The sequence below is a fragment of the Streptopelia decaocto genome, assembly GCF_964273445.1.
Source record: "Streptopelia decaocto genome assembly, chromosome: 1".
In the NCBI taxonomy this organism is placed as follows: Eukaryota; Metazoa; Chordata; class Aves; order Columbiformes; family Columbidae; genus Streptopelia; species Streptopelia decaocto.
In genome coordinates, this window is record NC_138663.1 from 166,445,578 (window position 1) to 166,461,233 (window position 15,656).

At 41.1% G+C, this 15,656-nt stretch overlaps 1 protein-coding gene across 2 annotated transcripts in view; it reads right to left on the minus strand.

Moving 5' to 3' along the window:
• The window catches only part of NDFIP2 (Nedd4 family interacting protein 2), a 46,746-nt gene extending 31,497 nt beyond the window's left edge, over positions 1 to 15,249 (minus strand). The window contains exon 1 of one of the 2 annotated variants that reach the window (XM_082059093.1): positions 15,084 to 15,249. In XM_082059093.1, the coding sequence (XP_081915219.1) occupies positions 15,084 to 15,119 (36 nt within the window). In that variant the 5' untranslated portion in view covers positions 15,120 to 15,249. The remainder of the gene's footprint in view (positions 1 to 15,083) is intronic. The other variant, XM_082059094.1, reaches the window with a different exon arrangement.
• Between the last annotated feature and the right edge of the window lie 407 nt (positions 15,250 to 15,656).

Here is a 15,656-nt window from a genome sequence, read left to right on the forward strand (position 1 = left end):
GACCTAGAAAAGTTTGCTTTCTTGGAAGAATAGAGTTTGCTTTGTTTGTGATGAACTGGCTTATTGTACAAGAGTGGCAATATAGGCAAGTTATTAAAATATGCCATTAAAAAAAAAACAATCAGGGAAAAAGGATATAATAAGATGTCTTCTGTCACCTGCACCATACATTCACAAGATTAAAATGATGTTTTCTGATAAACAACATTAAAGTAGCACACGCAGCTCTGGTCATATTCATAGAGTAACATGCAAACAGCACTATTTCTGTTACCTGATTTTATGAACATTTCAAAAGCTGCTGTTACCCCATTTCATAAAATATGATTTACAGAAATCAGTACATTATAAAATTATTGCAACATAATTAACTTCAACAGCACATTGCAAACATTTTAAAATAAGACCTTCTTTATAAAAATACATGCTATTTATATTGTTTTTTTAATGTAGCATAAAATTATGCAGAAGATACTCCCATACAGGGGAAAACAAACAAACAAAAACCCCAGTCAGCCTTCTTTTCCTCTTTCCTTTTATACCTTTGTTACCATCTCATCTTAACAAAGCCTGACTTTTAGATCAGCTTTTGCATAAGTTTTAGTAGTGATGGTTCCGCCTGGGGCACCACCGAGCTGCACTGCATTCTCACTAATATTGTAATTTATGAGCACTTTTAATGTATCCTCCTTTCTAGCCTTTCAAATGATATTACGTTTTTGAAGAAGCGGGCTCCTGCAGTTCTGAGCTGACCCCAACCAGTTCATGGGCTCTTTCAAATGTCATTAAAAGGAACACAATGCTTAGAAACTTTCTAATGTTGGACCTAATATTATGCTTTAAGTGACAGTGTTGAGACAACTAAGTAGACCATGCGAGTTCAACCTTTGTATGCTAAACCAGTCAGTTGTGTGCTTCCTCGACAAAAATCACTCTTAGCAGCAGAGCTTCATCATCTTCACTTTGCGTAAGTTAACACTTGGTCTTCTAGAGTCAGTTTTTCACACTATGCCAAAAAGTAAACCAAAAATATCCACTTACTGCAGTTTCTAGTGCTGTAGGAAAGGGCATGAAAGACTTAAGACTGCCTGTGCGGTGCACCAAAAATTATTCCAGCATTTCTGCACTAGATTCATTACATCTTCCATACTGGTACACAAGTATTTATTCCACTGAAATTCTACCACAGTAAATATTAGAGGTGTAACCAACACCAGGTTAAAAAGAAAACTGCTGTCATCCCTTCTTTATCTTACACCTGGTATTTTAGTTTGCTGAGAAATTCAAAGGTCTTTTATATCTGCCTACTGCTAGTGATTTGTAAATTTGTACTAAACTCCTTCCTACAAATGAGGTGCTACTCCTAATAGACTCGTGCTTAAAAGCAGAATTCTCTACATAAAAATCAATTTAATTTGAATGCATTACAAGCTGTGTATTAAATGTTTGGTTTGTAACCACATTTTGCATTGGTTTTTTTCAGCTTTAGTAGTCTAAAAATAAGTTTACTCATCTGTAAACAGCTAAGCATTAAACTTGGGATTTTCAAGGAAAAAAAAAAAAGGAAATCTTGAAATAAAATATAATTCTGAACCTGTTGTAAAAATACTTCATGCTGGAGACAGCTTTGACCTCTGTTTCCCCATCTCTATTGTTCCTGAATGACACATAATAGTCTCAACAGCTCATGCTATCGATTATTACATTTTTATTTTTAGAAAAACCCATAAAACCTATTCCATTAACCCATAAATGCCATTCAAGTACTAAAATCAATCAGCCTTAATTTACGTCACTAGAAGCCACTGACCAATCACAACAAAAACCAATGACCTGTAATTACACTTAGATAAGAATTATAAGAGTGGACAAGCAACATAAATCCCTCTGCAAAATAAATATTTTAATTTTCTTGTTTATTGGGGAAAAAAAAAAAACACACACACATATCCACAATGGCCTCTGAAAGAAATATGTCACAATTTTGTGAAATACATTATTGAGAAAAAACAAAAAACACCACTTGATTTAACTTACTAGCTTTCTCCTCAGTATCAGTTTTTATAAATTAACAATAGGGTAGTTTACAACATCGTGCCTTTTCCTTCTAATTCCTGTCGTAACACCAACCTACCAGAAACCCACACAGATCAGATGATTAACTTCCCAGCACGCGGGCAGGCAGGTATTTGCAGTTCCACACCAAACACACTCCCCTGAAAGACACAGTCCTGAGCACAGCCAAAACACTCCAGAGAAACACCATCTCCTAGAGGCTGGGGAGCCATCAGACTAATAAATACTCTACTAAAGTACTAAGCGATTAAGCTTATAAAGCACATCAGTACATTCCAGTAAAACACAAAAAATATGGCAACTTTCAGCTACTTCTTACTTTTATGTATTTACAGAGTGATGAAATTTGATTAGAATTCCTGACTGTGCAGACAGATCCACATCACTTTATTTTCCTACCATCCCATCACTTGCCAAGCATCAACCATCACATATGCAGATCTAGCAAGAGCCTTTCATGACAGTGGAGAAGGTTTGGAATTATTTTTTATTGATGTATCTCTGCAGAAAGTTTTCAACAGCAGTCAAGATGTTAGAAGGTCAAAGGTGTCAAATCTGCTCCAGAAGCAGGAAAGCAGAACACAAGTCCATTGCTGCCATTCCACAGCTGTGCAGAAATACCAAGTGTGTCTGCTAAATAAGGCTTAGGTACCATGGAAACCCACAACCTCTGGTGGCAAAGTTCTACCAAAAAGAATCCAAAGAGATATATACTGAATGCTGTTGAGAAATGTGTTGCAACAGAGTGGCTTTTCTGCTGAAGTAAGATTCCTCATGTGAAAATAAGGTGATCCTTAGCAGTTCGAAAGTGGTTTACATGCCCTTCACTTAAGTGACAGTTAAATCATGTTAAGTCAGTTCTTTTAAACTAGGGATTGTGTCAACCTATTGGATTTTTCAAGTCTGTTTTGTGGGGTATTTTTAAATTTTAAATTTAAATTTTAAATTTAAATTTTCTTTTTGGGGAAAAGAAAAAAAAAGCCACACCATGATGGTGATTAGAACATTGTGAAGGAAAAAAAAAAATTATATATATACAAAACGTGTGTAGATAGAGAAATATCTCTCGACCCCAATGGCTACTTTACATATAACATTCTACTTGCTCCTTCAGTTTTCACAGATTATAATCCAGATTTAACAACTAATTAGACATTTAACAGTGTAACATACACATTTGCATTCATTCCTTATGGCTTCTAAGAGCTACTAGTAAAGGACAGTAACATATCATGTGCCAATTTGAGAACTCTTTTAGGAAAGTAAATATTCTGAGACTAATACTACTAGAAGTGTAGCATTATCCTATAAATACATTAATGTATCTTCACTTGTTTTTTTAGGTTTCTGCTACGCTGAAGAGTTATTCAGAAATAATTCTGAATACTGCAATTTTGGTATGATCCAAATAGATATGCACTTCATATTCATTGTAAAATTATAAATTGGGCATAATTTCCAGGACCCTTTTCCTACGGTTATAGGAATTAATTGTGAAATTGTCAACAGAAACCTGATGTGTCTGATACTAATAAAGATTATGGGTGGGACCAGCATTTTTCAAATCTTCAAGCTTGAGTTTAAAAATATTTCTAGATAAAGAAGTTGGTAAAAACTTACTCTAAAGCTTATACACAACGAGGTGTTGTAACTTTGAGTTACTCTAGCACTTAGAAGTTAATAAAAAGATTATCATGTAGCTTTCTGTTTGTCAAATTACAACTCAAGAACAGCTTGAAGAACTGGTTTAAATTCCATAAACAAAGTACAAAATGAGGCTCTACTCCTTGAAGACTGTCTAGTTAGGAGTGTATAAAACAGATCCATTAATAACTCAAAAGTATGTTACAGAGACCAGCACTCAGTCTGGGAAGTATTCAGCCTCCAACACAATCATCAGGAGAGATACATGGAAATCACACAAGCCTTAGTCACTTATTTGCCATCCTTTTTCCTCTGACTCCACCAACATTCACAGCTGCTATATTATGCCTGGTAAAGTGCACATCTCTGTCTATTTCATCTGCGTCTGTTACAGATTTGATGTGCATGAATTTGTGCTCCTGAATCCGCTACTACTATCTGCCTCCATAATCCTGTGTATTAACAAACTGCGTATGTTCGTTTCTCCCTGTGTTGTTTCTTTTCCAATATTTAAACAAAACTTCAATGAGTGCTCTCTGGTTTTAATATTGCACAATTTGGTGACTAGTATCTCTGCAACTGCTTTTTCCACTGCCTTGGTGACTTCGCAAGTGTTCATCACTCCCAACTGCCACCACCCATCTGAGAGGTCACTTTAAAGCAGCCTGCTTCCCTATACCTTCTGTAGCTCCTCTATGCTCCTCTTGTGAGAGGTCAGAACTGCAAACAGTACCCAACAGCCCAGAAGCTCCCAGGTTTCATACAATGATGCTTCCTGTTCATACTCACTATTTTCCCTGATGATGGACAATGCTTATTCAGGATTTGTTGGCAGCTGCCACTAAGCAACAGGTTCAGCGAACCATTAGTGACAGCTCCAACTGCAAGTCGAAAGGTCATGTCTTTACTTAAGAGCAGCTTTATAGATTCAGTACAGAAAGTAGATCCTCGTCACTCTAAAGTAAAGTCACATTACAAAGCATGTAAACTGTAGATGTAGAGAGAATAGGAAAGTCTGTAAAATTCGGAAATGGACAGGGCTGTCACCAAGAGCAAACTCAGCGTTCAACAGTTAGTTCCAGTTTCCATTTTAGCCTACATTCATCTGGGCTGAAAAATTCAATGTTGTTTGAAAAAGCTGAATATTTCTCCAAATATATTACGCATGTTTCACTCAAAGGCCCAAGTACAGTAGGAAGGTTCATGCACAAAGCTTCCTAATGAAGACAATCAGGAAGATGCTAAAAATGGCAAATTCATTTTACAAGGGGAAGGATAAAGAAAAAGAGAAGTATCTTCCTGGAGAAGTATTACGGTAACCGAGCTGCGGAAGGAGCATACAGTTTCACCTTGAGTCCCTCATTTGAGAGAAGTAGGAGAAAAAGGACTTGAGTTTATGTCTCCTATATCACAGGTAAGCAAGTGTCCTTGAAAATTCTGCAGAACTCTAAGTAAAACTTCGAATGTGTCAACTTTATTGCAAACACAGAGGTTTTATCGCTTACGTATTTCAATAAAGCTACACATGCAGAAGAGTTTCCTGTTCATCAATACAGATAAGCTCAAAATGAAGTCATTAATTAAATGAAATATAAATCAGAGGATATTATTATTCAATGAAAACAAATTCATCAGCGGGTCAATCGTGCCCAACTTCTACATCATAACTCATTCTCTTAGTACCTGGAAATGCAGCACTCGAGATCCTCAATTTAGAGAGGACGTTTTAGAGAGGCAGATGTTTCAACAGCTTATAAAACCCACACACGTACACAACACCAGCTGAACACATTTTTTGTACATTGCACACAGAAGAACAGGCTCTACAGAAAAGATTCTCATTTTGATTTGTGGTCTTCTTCCTCTTTCATCCACTACCGGGCGCACAGCTTTGTGTTTAGTTTGTGTTTAGTAACAAGCACAAACACAACTCACACAACAGCAACAAACATTAAAGGCCCTGGCTTTAAAGAATGCATGTTTATGTCTCAACAGATAGTACTGAGTTTTTTCAACCCTACTGTTAGAGCTAGAGAGTGCTAACTAAGCATTTTAAACCAAACCTATGAAAGAAGTGGTCAAAAGGAAATTCTCTGGACCTCTCAGTTGCTAGAGGGATGATGCACACATCTGCAAGCAAGCACTTTCCAGGAGGTTGCTTGATTATAAGGCAGCTAAACAAAAACAAAAGTACAAAAAAGGCAGCAGGCCAGGAAGCTCATCTCTTCGGAGGAGAGCAGAAGATGACCAAACTAGTGCTACCTCTAAACCATAGGGAGTATTTAAGGAAAAAAAAAAGTAGCAGACATTGAGGTACATGAGAAAGGAACATGGACCACACTGCTCATCATCAGCACTGCAGGGCTCTAGCGGCCTGCTCATTTGTTTGAAGTACACACTCTCATTCCAGACGTTGAAACAGGTTTTTCAGAGTGAACGGCTTGTGTACGTCTGTTTCCTAATCCTTTATTCTATGAATCTAATGAGAGTCAATTTGGTGACCATGACTCTGGAGTTTCAATTAAGAGCCTTAATGCTTCAGAACATTCCTTAAAAATACTTTAAGCAGCATTTCCTTTATATTCTGAAATATGACAATTGAGACAAAGTACCATGATCAAAATGACACCGCCCTCAGCGTCACCCATGACTCTTATACCAATTGTCTCATGCTTTATCAAAGGCATCACTCAGAGGTGACAAATGTTAACTACACCAACCATTACCAAAGTAATGCTTAAACTTGAGATTGTGCTACTTTACAAACAAAAAAAAAAAAGAAACCAAATGAAACAAAAAACCACCCACAAACAAAAAACCTCTTTATTTTCTGTAATAAGGAGATAATTGATACTGTAAGCATTCTCTTGTCGATAACTTTTCCTCAAGGCAGCTCTACATAACATTTTCAGATTAATCAGGGAAAAGCAAAAACATGTTCAATGATTCAAACAACAGATACAGCTTTACCAAGGACATGATTCTGACCTCTCTTACAGCAATAATCAGTAAGCATTAATAGGATTACTGTGAAAAGGTAAAATATTGTTCAAAGCTAAAATGGACAAACTATGTTTGTGAATCTGTTAAGTCACCATACAACAGTTAAGAGACGAAGATTATTCTTCTATTTTTTTACTGGAAAACCATGTTTTACAAGAAGGAAGATGAGAAATTTCTGCCAAGCACCTTGAATAGTAACTCAAGAAAAAGAAAAATGGGATTATAATCAGAAATAAAGTAACATACAGGCTATTGACCAGATTTTGTTGTGTCTATACCGAAGTTTGAAGGCTTGTTTTCTAAATTATTTTTTCCATTCCAAACACAGTTGGAGGACACACAGCCAGGGATGGGGCTGGGGGATGACTTAATATCTAATGTGTTGACTATAGAGTGACGAGAAGTTAAACTATAGCACTTTTAGGCTAATCTTAGCCTAGGATAATGGAAAAGATGCTTAAGTGGAACAGTGACATGTTAAAATGGAAATATATCTTCCACTTTCACTGTCAATCTCAAAGCTGTAAGGCACCCACATCCTGACATGTGCTGTGAGCCTCGCCTGTGCACGTCTGAAATGACTTCAGCACAAAACAGAAGTCGGTCATTTTCAATAAAAACACAGCTGGTGAAGGGGGTGCCCATGTTACTAAAAGCAGCCGGCTGTGACAGTGCTTGTCCAGGAAGCAGGAGAGCTAAGCCTGAGGCAGACTAAACCCACAGTCTTGGCTGTGCAACAGATCTGTTTCAGTAGGAAAGAGTTGGCAGTGTCTCTCCAACCTAACAAGTTGCCAATTTTTTCTTTTTTTTTTTTTTTTTTTTGTACTCATGATCTTTAGCGATTACTTTTCTTCTCCATTTGGAAATGGCTTACAAGTAATGTGGGTGTACTGGTATGCTCCCATTTGTTCATTCTTCTTTCGAAAACACCTGAAGTCTAGAACAAAGTTTGAGGCTATGAAACTCAGCTCAACATTCAAATCTACGACTGTAAACTGAGCACCGATGCCTCACGTTAGGTGTGATGACATGCCCAGTTCCCATATCTTCCCTTTTTGTCAACTCTGTCACTAGGAAGAAAGTTTCAAAATAAGCTTACAATTAGCCATTTGTCAGAAGTTTCTCATCTTCTTTTCCTCATCTAGATGACTGCTACTGAAATTCTGTATTAATGTAGCGTTTGAATTCTTAAATTAGTGTGATGTGGTTCCTACCACATTTTTCAGATACAAGCAAGCTGAGAGTGCTTAGAGTTTCTCTTTTTTGAAGCAGCATGAAAAGAACATCTAGCTTGGCCACATCACAGCTGACTTCGACTAACCCTGTTATTTGAAAGCATTTTATTTCTGTTACTGAACTTTTGCCTTTTTTAATAGGATTACAAGACTTACTAGATGTGACATGAATGCATGACACAGCCTGAAGCTGTCCTTTTACATTACATGACTTAGTGTCACTGTACAGATCAGGTACGCAATTCTTTTGGCTTTGTAAGTCTTTCAAGAACCTAAAAATCCCCAAATTTCACAAGATAGGCTCAGCCACACCAACGGCTTGCTGCCACCAGAAAGGACAATCCTGTTCCTCCCTTCTCCTCCTTCACTACACTCCTGCAGCCTCAACCAAGACCTTTGGAGAAAAACCCAAGCGGAAGAACCCAGGTAAGCCTTGCTGCTTTTTACTGCTCATTTTGTTTTGTTCAGTACGGCAAAATTGGTGCCCTATATAACTACAGCAATTTGTGTGCAGAGCTGATAAAAAACACCTTATGTCCCTCTGTGCCCACGTCAAAAAGAAAGGAAACTGCCCACATGCCACAACCTGTGCCCACATAAAGAATCAGAACTGTAACCACAGTTATTCCTCTTGCACTAGTGACCCAGCGTTTCTTCCTGAGAAACAGATGCAGAGCTGGGTGTTATACCTGTGACCCTCCAAAAAAAGTGATCAAAAAAACAAACACTGATGGCAACACACAAAGTTACACCACCCTGCTTTGTATTTACAATGGGGAATAGACAGAAAGGGTTGTACCTGTCTAGTACCTCATCACCTTGATTTGGGAGGAACACAGAAAGAGTTATGAGGTTTATCCCCTTGTTTGTATGAAACATGAAAAGTACTTGAAAACTTAACTAAAAAGTGAAAAAATGTAAAATGTATTACTTTTTAAGCATTAACAGCATCACTAGTGTATCTGCAAACATACCTCATGTATAATATTTCTTCTTTATTTGTGGCAGGATTCTTCATAAAAATAAGGAAAGTTGTTTATAAAAATATTAAACCTACTTTCAAGAAAAAACCCCACTATTCTTAACAGCTAAATTTGTCAAATGTAAAATGTTACAGAAATAAATTCAGAATGTGAAATGTTTATTTTAAAATTCAAAAAAAGCAATTAAGATGCAAGGACAGCCCATTCTTTGAAGGTGTAATTTACCTCATTTCAGCAGATCCTCATTTGCCCTTCTAAACTATTAAAGGTCTATGCTAGGTATTTAACGTGCAAAAAGCCAGTGCACTGAAAAATGTTCTCTTCAATAATTAAGAGGTTCATATCACTAAAATTATCAGTGTAGCTGTCACAGTCAAGCAATAGTAAAGCTTAACACCTTATGCATTTCTACTCAATACTTTTCAATACTATAAACATAGGCCCCTAAATGCAGCATTTTATCTTCCAGTTATGACATCACCACCAGATCTGGGGAAAGCAACAGAATTTCCCTAACGTAAGCTAGCTCATTCTGTTCAGTAACGCCAATTACATAAGACTTCTCCAAAGACAATAAATAATATAGCAAATACACTAGGTATAAGCTAGGGGTCTTAGATCAAACGTATATAATAAACAACACTCGGGTTTATTTATCTGCTAGTCACTATTAGGCTCAGTCCCATGGAAAGAAAGGAAGAAGGAAGAGATTTTTCTTTGTGCGTATTTCCTGTGGAGGCTGACTTTCATGTTTTTGAGATCTACAAAGACAGCCTGACTTTGATGACGGCATTTAACTATCTAACATTGTGAGAATAAACAGTCAATGACAATGGAGTTAAGAGATACAGAAAATTAAGCCTTATCTAACTGTAAAACTATTTATAACACGTATATTCATACAAGATCCACACTTGTTCTAAAAATTTCTTTATTCCTGTATAGTGCTGTACAACAGCAGGCTGCTGTCTCAGAGTCGTGCATCACTTAACGACCCCACCAAACCCGGGTGCTACAGCAGCACAGCAAGTTCAGTGACAGCTAAACTGCTTTTGGTTCAGTCTGTGCCAGCTTGCTACCTCCCCATTTTACCACTCTGACCACCCCATACGTCAAAGACGGATGACTACCTGACCCCAGACTGATAACCCAAAGCTTTAATGAAGAAAGACTAAGGGAAGCGGTGAGATTATAATTCTTAAGCAGTTCAGCATTTAAGTCCTGCAGCTTTCAATGGAATTTGTGTGCCTAAATCACCCTCATGCACATGAAGTCTTTTTGCAGGGGTCATCTTTTTGGATTTCACTAAAGCCTTCAATACAGTCTCTCACGGTATCCTTCTGGACAAGATGTCCAGCATTCACCTGGATAAACACACAATGCAGTGGGTGAGCAACTGGCTGACAGGTCATGCCCAAAGGGTTCTAGTAAATGGGGTTATGTCGGGCTGTAGACCAGTCCCTAGTAGGCTTCCGCAAGGATCCGTCTTAGGGACAGCACTCTTCAATGTCTTTATAAATAACCTAGAAACAGCACTTGAAGAATACTAAGTAAGTTCACTGATTACACTAAATTGGGAGGAGCTGTTGACACTCTCAAAGGCAGAGAGGCCCTGCAAGGGAATCTAAACAAATTGGAGAACTGGGTAATCACCAATCACACGAGCTTCAACAAGGGCAAGTGCCTGATTTTGCATCTGGGACACGGCAACCCTGGCTGTACATATAGACTGGGGGACGAGATGCAGGAGAGCAGCTCTGCAGAGAGGGATCTGGGGGTTCTGGTCAACAGCAAGTTGAACATGAGCCAACAGTGTGCCCTGGCAGCCAAGAGGGCCACCCGTGTCCTGGGTGCATCAAGCACAGCTTTGCCAGCCGAGCGAGGGAGGTGATTGTCCCGCTCTGCTCTACATTGGTGCAGCCTCACCTGGAGCACTGCGTGCAGTTCTGGGTGCCACAGGATAAAAAAAGATATCAAGCTACTGGGGAGTGTCCAGAAGAGGGCCATGACATTGGTGAAGCATTTGGAGAGGAAGCCATATGAGGAGCGGCTGAAGTCACTTTGTTTGTTCAGCCTGGAGAAGAGGAGACTAAGAGGAGACCACATGGTGGCTACAGCTTCCTCACAAGGGGAGGAGGAGGGGCAGGTGCCAAACTCTTCTCTTTAGTGACCAACGACAGAACCTGAGGGAATGTCAGGAAGTTGTGCCAGGGGAGGTTTAGGTTGGACATTAGGTAAAGGTTCTTCCCCCAGAGGGTGGTGGAGCACTGGAACAGGCTCCCCAGGGAGGTGTCACACCCCAAGCCTGACAGCGTTCAAGAAGAGACTGGACAAGCCCGCAGACACAGGGTGTGAACTGTGGGGTTGTCACATGCCGGGACAGGAGTTGGACTCGATGATCCTTGTGGGTCCCTTCCATTCAGTGTTTCTATGAAGCTTTCCCTCATGACGCAATTATCTGGAAAATTGCATTTCACAGGAAAAAAAAAAAAAAATAAAGGCTATCCCAAGCTTTAATACTTAGTTGCTGACTCAGTTTTATGCCACTGTATTTCTTCTGCTTTGTTTCAGTACAGATCCACAAATCACCATTCAAATAACTTTTTCTGCAAACAAGGTGAACTAGGAGCAGATATTTCAGACAACGTAGTAATGCAAAAATTGAGATGAGATGACAAAGAACTAGAACGTTAAAAGAATCCGAAGAATGATCACTAAAGAATTTTTATTATAATTTTCCCAATCCTGACACTGCAGTCCCCTTATCCAACAACAAGCAGAATAGGAGAAGAAAAAGATAAAAATACAACAATAATAGAACAACACAGCTGAACTGACTATACCTGTAATGAATGGATAATTTAAGACATGTTTACCAAGAGGATTGCAGCACGCAAGTGACTCAGGAGAAAAAAAAAGGAAGTAAAGCAAGACAACAAGGTTGGCTAATTTACTTCAGATGTCATATTTCTGCAGGGAAGCATGACAGATTCCTATCCATCAATTAGCTGTCTTTTTGCCCTATGAGGACAGGACAAAACAGGAGGAGCAGAAAGCAACACAAACCACGCACGCCCGCGGCAGACAGTTACGTAATGCTGATGCACCGCCTGCTCTTTGCTCACAACACTCACTTTGCTGCATTTCCAAGTACCAGCTTTGTAACAGTTGCCTGGTTTGAACATTTTTAAACTGCTCTTTAAATAGAATGCACAGCCACAAGGGAGAATAAGCTGCAGAATGAAGCTTCAGTGCTATTTCCAACAGAGATTAAAAACAAGAGAAGCTGAGGGTTAGCTTCATCATCAGGCATTTCTGTTTCATAATAAGTCACAAAATTGGCTTGTTGTGCTAAAGCTCAAAACTAAATTGTCTGCCATTCTTAAAGTCTTTTAGTTTAACTTACTTGAAGAAACCACAAATAAAAAGAGGCAGCAGAGAGACAGCTCCTTCAAATTCACTGAAGTGCTACTGTCACTGCCAGGCACAGATACGCAAGTCAGTAATTCTTTCTGTACATGTGCTTATAATTTTTTCTATTTCAAAGAGAACTTGCCCTGAATATAGCAAAACAGATCAGTTAGAAGTAAAGGCAGAATCAGTACAACTTGGAAAAAACAAAAACAAAAAACTGTTTGATATTATTCCTGAAAAAAAAAAATACCATAAGCATAACAGAACTGGTCAAATTTCATCAGCTTAGCACTAGGGATTGGGATGTTCACAAAACTAATGCGATATAAACCACTTTAAGTAGTATTTTTCTTCTGTATTTTGTCCTTAAAAATTAGGACACAACCATAAAATCTGCCATAATCTATTGCTTAGTACCTTTCACAGCCATTATGTAAGCAAATACATCATAACACTCAAGATCACATGCCTGAATAATCAGGTGCTAATTAAGTATATCTGCAATTGCCTTGCTCCTTGCATTCTCTGACCCAACACAGTAAGTAAATAACATCACAGAAATCTCAATGTCTAGCAGTCTGATATAACATAGAAAAGATAAAACAACACATTCTCTCCTATGGAAAAACAATCAGTAAGGTCATATTTTAAACTCTGGAACACATCAGCAATTAAGATAGCCCTTTCATTGTGACTTGTAACAAATTCAGTGGAACTTAATGTGCTGTAACTGTGATATGTTCAGAGAACACTTCCATAGCAAAATTCAATGACACAAATTGACCACAAAATTTAATATACATGACTAACTGACTAGGCCAAGTACTGCTGTAGGATATTAAGATTAGCCCTTTTGGAAGGCCCCACCAAAGAGCATTTACCAAAAGTTGGGGACCAGCACCATTGTTAAAAGCTCATAAGCAATTGTAACATAAAAACATTACTGAGGCAAATTACTTCTTCATTCCATCTTACCATGTTTTTTCAACTCCTTTGAATAATGGAATTAAAAATTCCCTTTGATTTGTCTGAAGTTTAATAGCAGATACTTTTATGGCCTTTTAAAACATACCCGGGTTACTTCAGGCCTTGCCAGCATTTTAGTTCTCCGTTGCTATGAAGGAAGAGTGACTTCAGGACCCTCTGCTGATTCTAAGTTATGGTTGTGTGGTGCAGGAAGAGAAGGGGGCTATAAAGCCCTGACCCATAACGCACTTGGCGACCCACTAGCATCATAAAGGTATACGTCACTCTTGACAAGTCACAGGGTTCTAGGTGCATGCATCAGCTATATAACAATCCCAGTATATCGTCGCCCAAGAGCACAAAGAAGCTTTGCACACTGTAAAACTATTAAAATAAATATTCCAAACCTATTACAAGGGGTGTGCTTTTACTTTTTTTTAGATTGTAACCTAGGAACAACCTGAATGTAAGTATCAGCATTTAGTTCTACATACGTACAGAAGTAAATATGGTTACTTCTGTGGACTATTTTTTTTTCACTGCTCAAGCTGTAAAACATGAACAATAAGATAACTAATTCAGGATTTAACCAAAAGATTGTAGTAGAAATTTGAATTACAGAGAGTAGCAAAGACTTCAGAATTTTATAGCATAACCTTACATACTCAGCCAAGCCATGAAATACTACGGAACTAAAGAATGACACTGAAACTTTTTAAGAGATTGACTGCACCCAAGTCATTTTTGCGACCAATATTTAGAAAAGCTTATATATTTTGAGTATAATCGACGCGAAGCTCATGATTGCAAGATTAATGTAAGTTATGTGAAACTAATGACTGTGAGAAACAAGAAGTACAATCCATTTGGGCAGAAGGAAAATCTTTGCATCCCGAACAATTATTTCTTGTAAGGAAGTTCAGGAAGGAAAGAAGGGACCTTTAAATCGGACTCAATGAACTGCAAAGTGTTGAAGACTGTTTGTTACCAAATGTGCTGGTGCGTGTGTATAAACACACAGAGGCCTTATTGAAGGTCAGTGTTGTGCACTTTACAGTCCCCTGCATCTAATCTTCAGTAAGCCAGCATACACGTGTGCGTGTGTATACACACGCCGGCTCAAGGATGACAACACGCACACACATTACACTTTATTCCTGTGCTAGACAGGTATCGGCCAGTAAAAGTAACACGGTTTTGGAGCAGAAACGCCGCTTCACTCCCAGGCACGTACTACCCAGAGGTAACTAACCCTGCCCCTTCCCCAGCCCTGCAGCGAGGCGGGACTGAACCGCCCTCCCGCTTCGCCTGCGCTCCCGGGAGAGGCCGCCGCCCCCTCACCGCCGGGGGACGCGCTCGGGAAAACCCGCCGGGCGCCACCGCCCCCAGACCGCGACCAAGCGCCGAAAGGGAGCCGGAGGGAGGGGACGGGGGGCGGACAAAAGCGATTTCCCGTGCAGGCCGGCCAGCCACTCCCTCCAGGGCTACGGGCGGGGTGGGGGGGCAGCTGCTGGCGGGGCCGCTCCGCCCGGGCAAGGCCCGGCTGTCAGAGCTCCGCCGCCGCCGGGCCAGGGGAGGGGACGGGGCCCCGCTGGGTCCCGCACCGACACTGGGGAAACACCAGGGAGTCCCTGACAGACCGAGCCGAGACCCGAAGGGTGTGGGGGAAGGACGCCCCGGTCGCCCCCTCCCCCGCCCCATCGCCCCGACCTGAGGAGCGGGGAGGAGGAGAGCGGGGCCTCGCCGGGGACGCTGCACTCACCACTCGGTAGCGGTTGGCGGGCTGGTGGTGATCCATCCTGGCCGCCCGCGGACTCGCAGTGCCGCGGCCCGCAACTCCTGTGACCGGCCCCGCGTCGCTCGGCCCTTCCCCCGACCGGAGCCGCCGCCCCGGCCCCGCCGCCGCTGCCACCGCCCCCCGCCCACCGTGGCGGCGGAGCCGGCGCAGGCCCCACCCCCTCCGCGCCCCGCCCCCCGAGGGGGTGGGGCCGGCATGGCCACGCCGCGCGCGCGGCGCCGGTAGGGCGGGGCGTGTGGGAGTCACCGCCCTCTCAGTGACGCACCGCCGTGCGCGTGCTGTGCCGCGCGTGCCGCCGCCGCCGTACACCCCGACACTGGCGCGTGCGCATGCGCGCAGCTGCTGCCGGGCCCGCCGCGGCCGTTGGGAGCGGGTGAGGCGGCGGGCGCCATGTTCGTTCGCAGCCTTTGGGCTTGCGGTGTCGCCAGCTGCAGCTGCCAAGCGCCGTCCTCTCGCGCCTGCATCTCTCCTCTCCCCGTGTTTCCGTCGGGGCTGCTGCACCCACAGTCTACTCGGCCGTGTGCCGCCTGAGGGCGT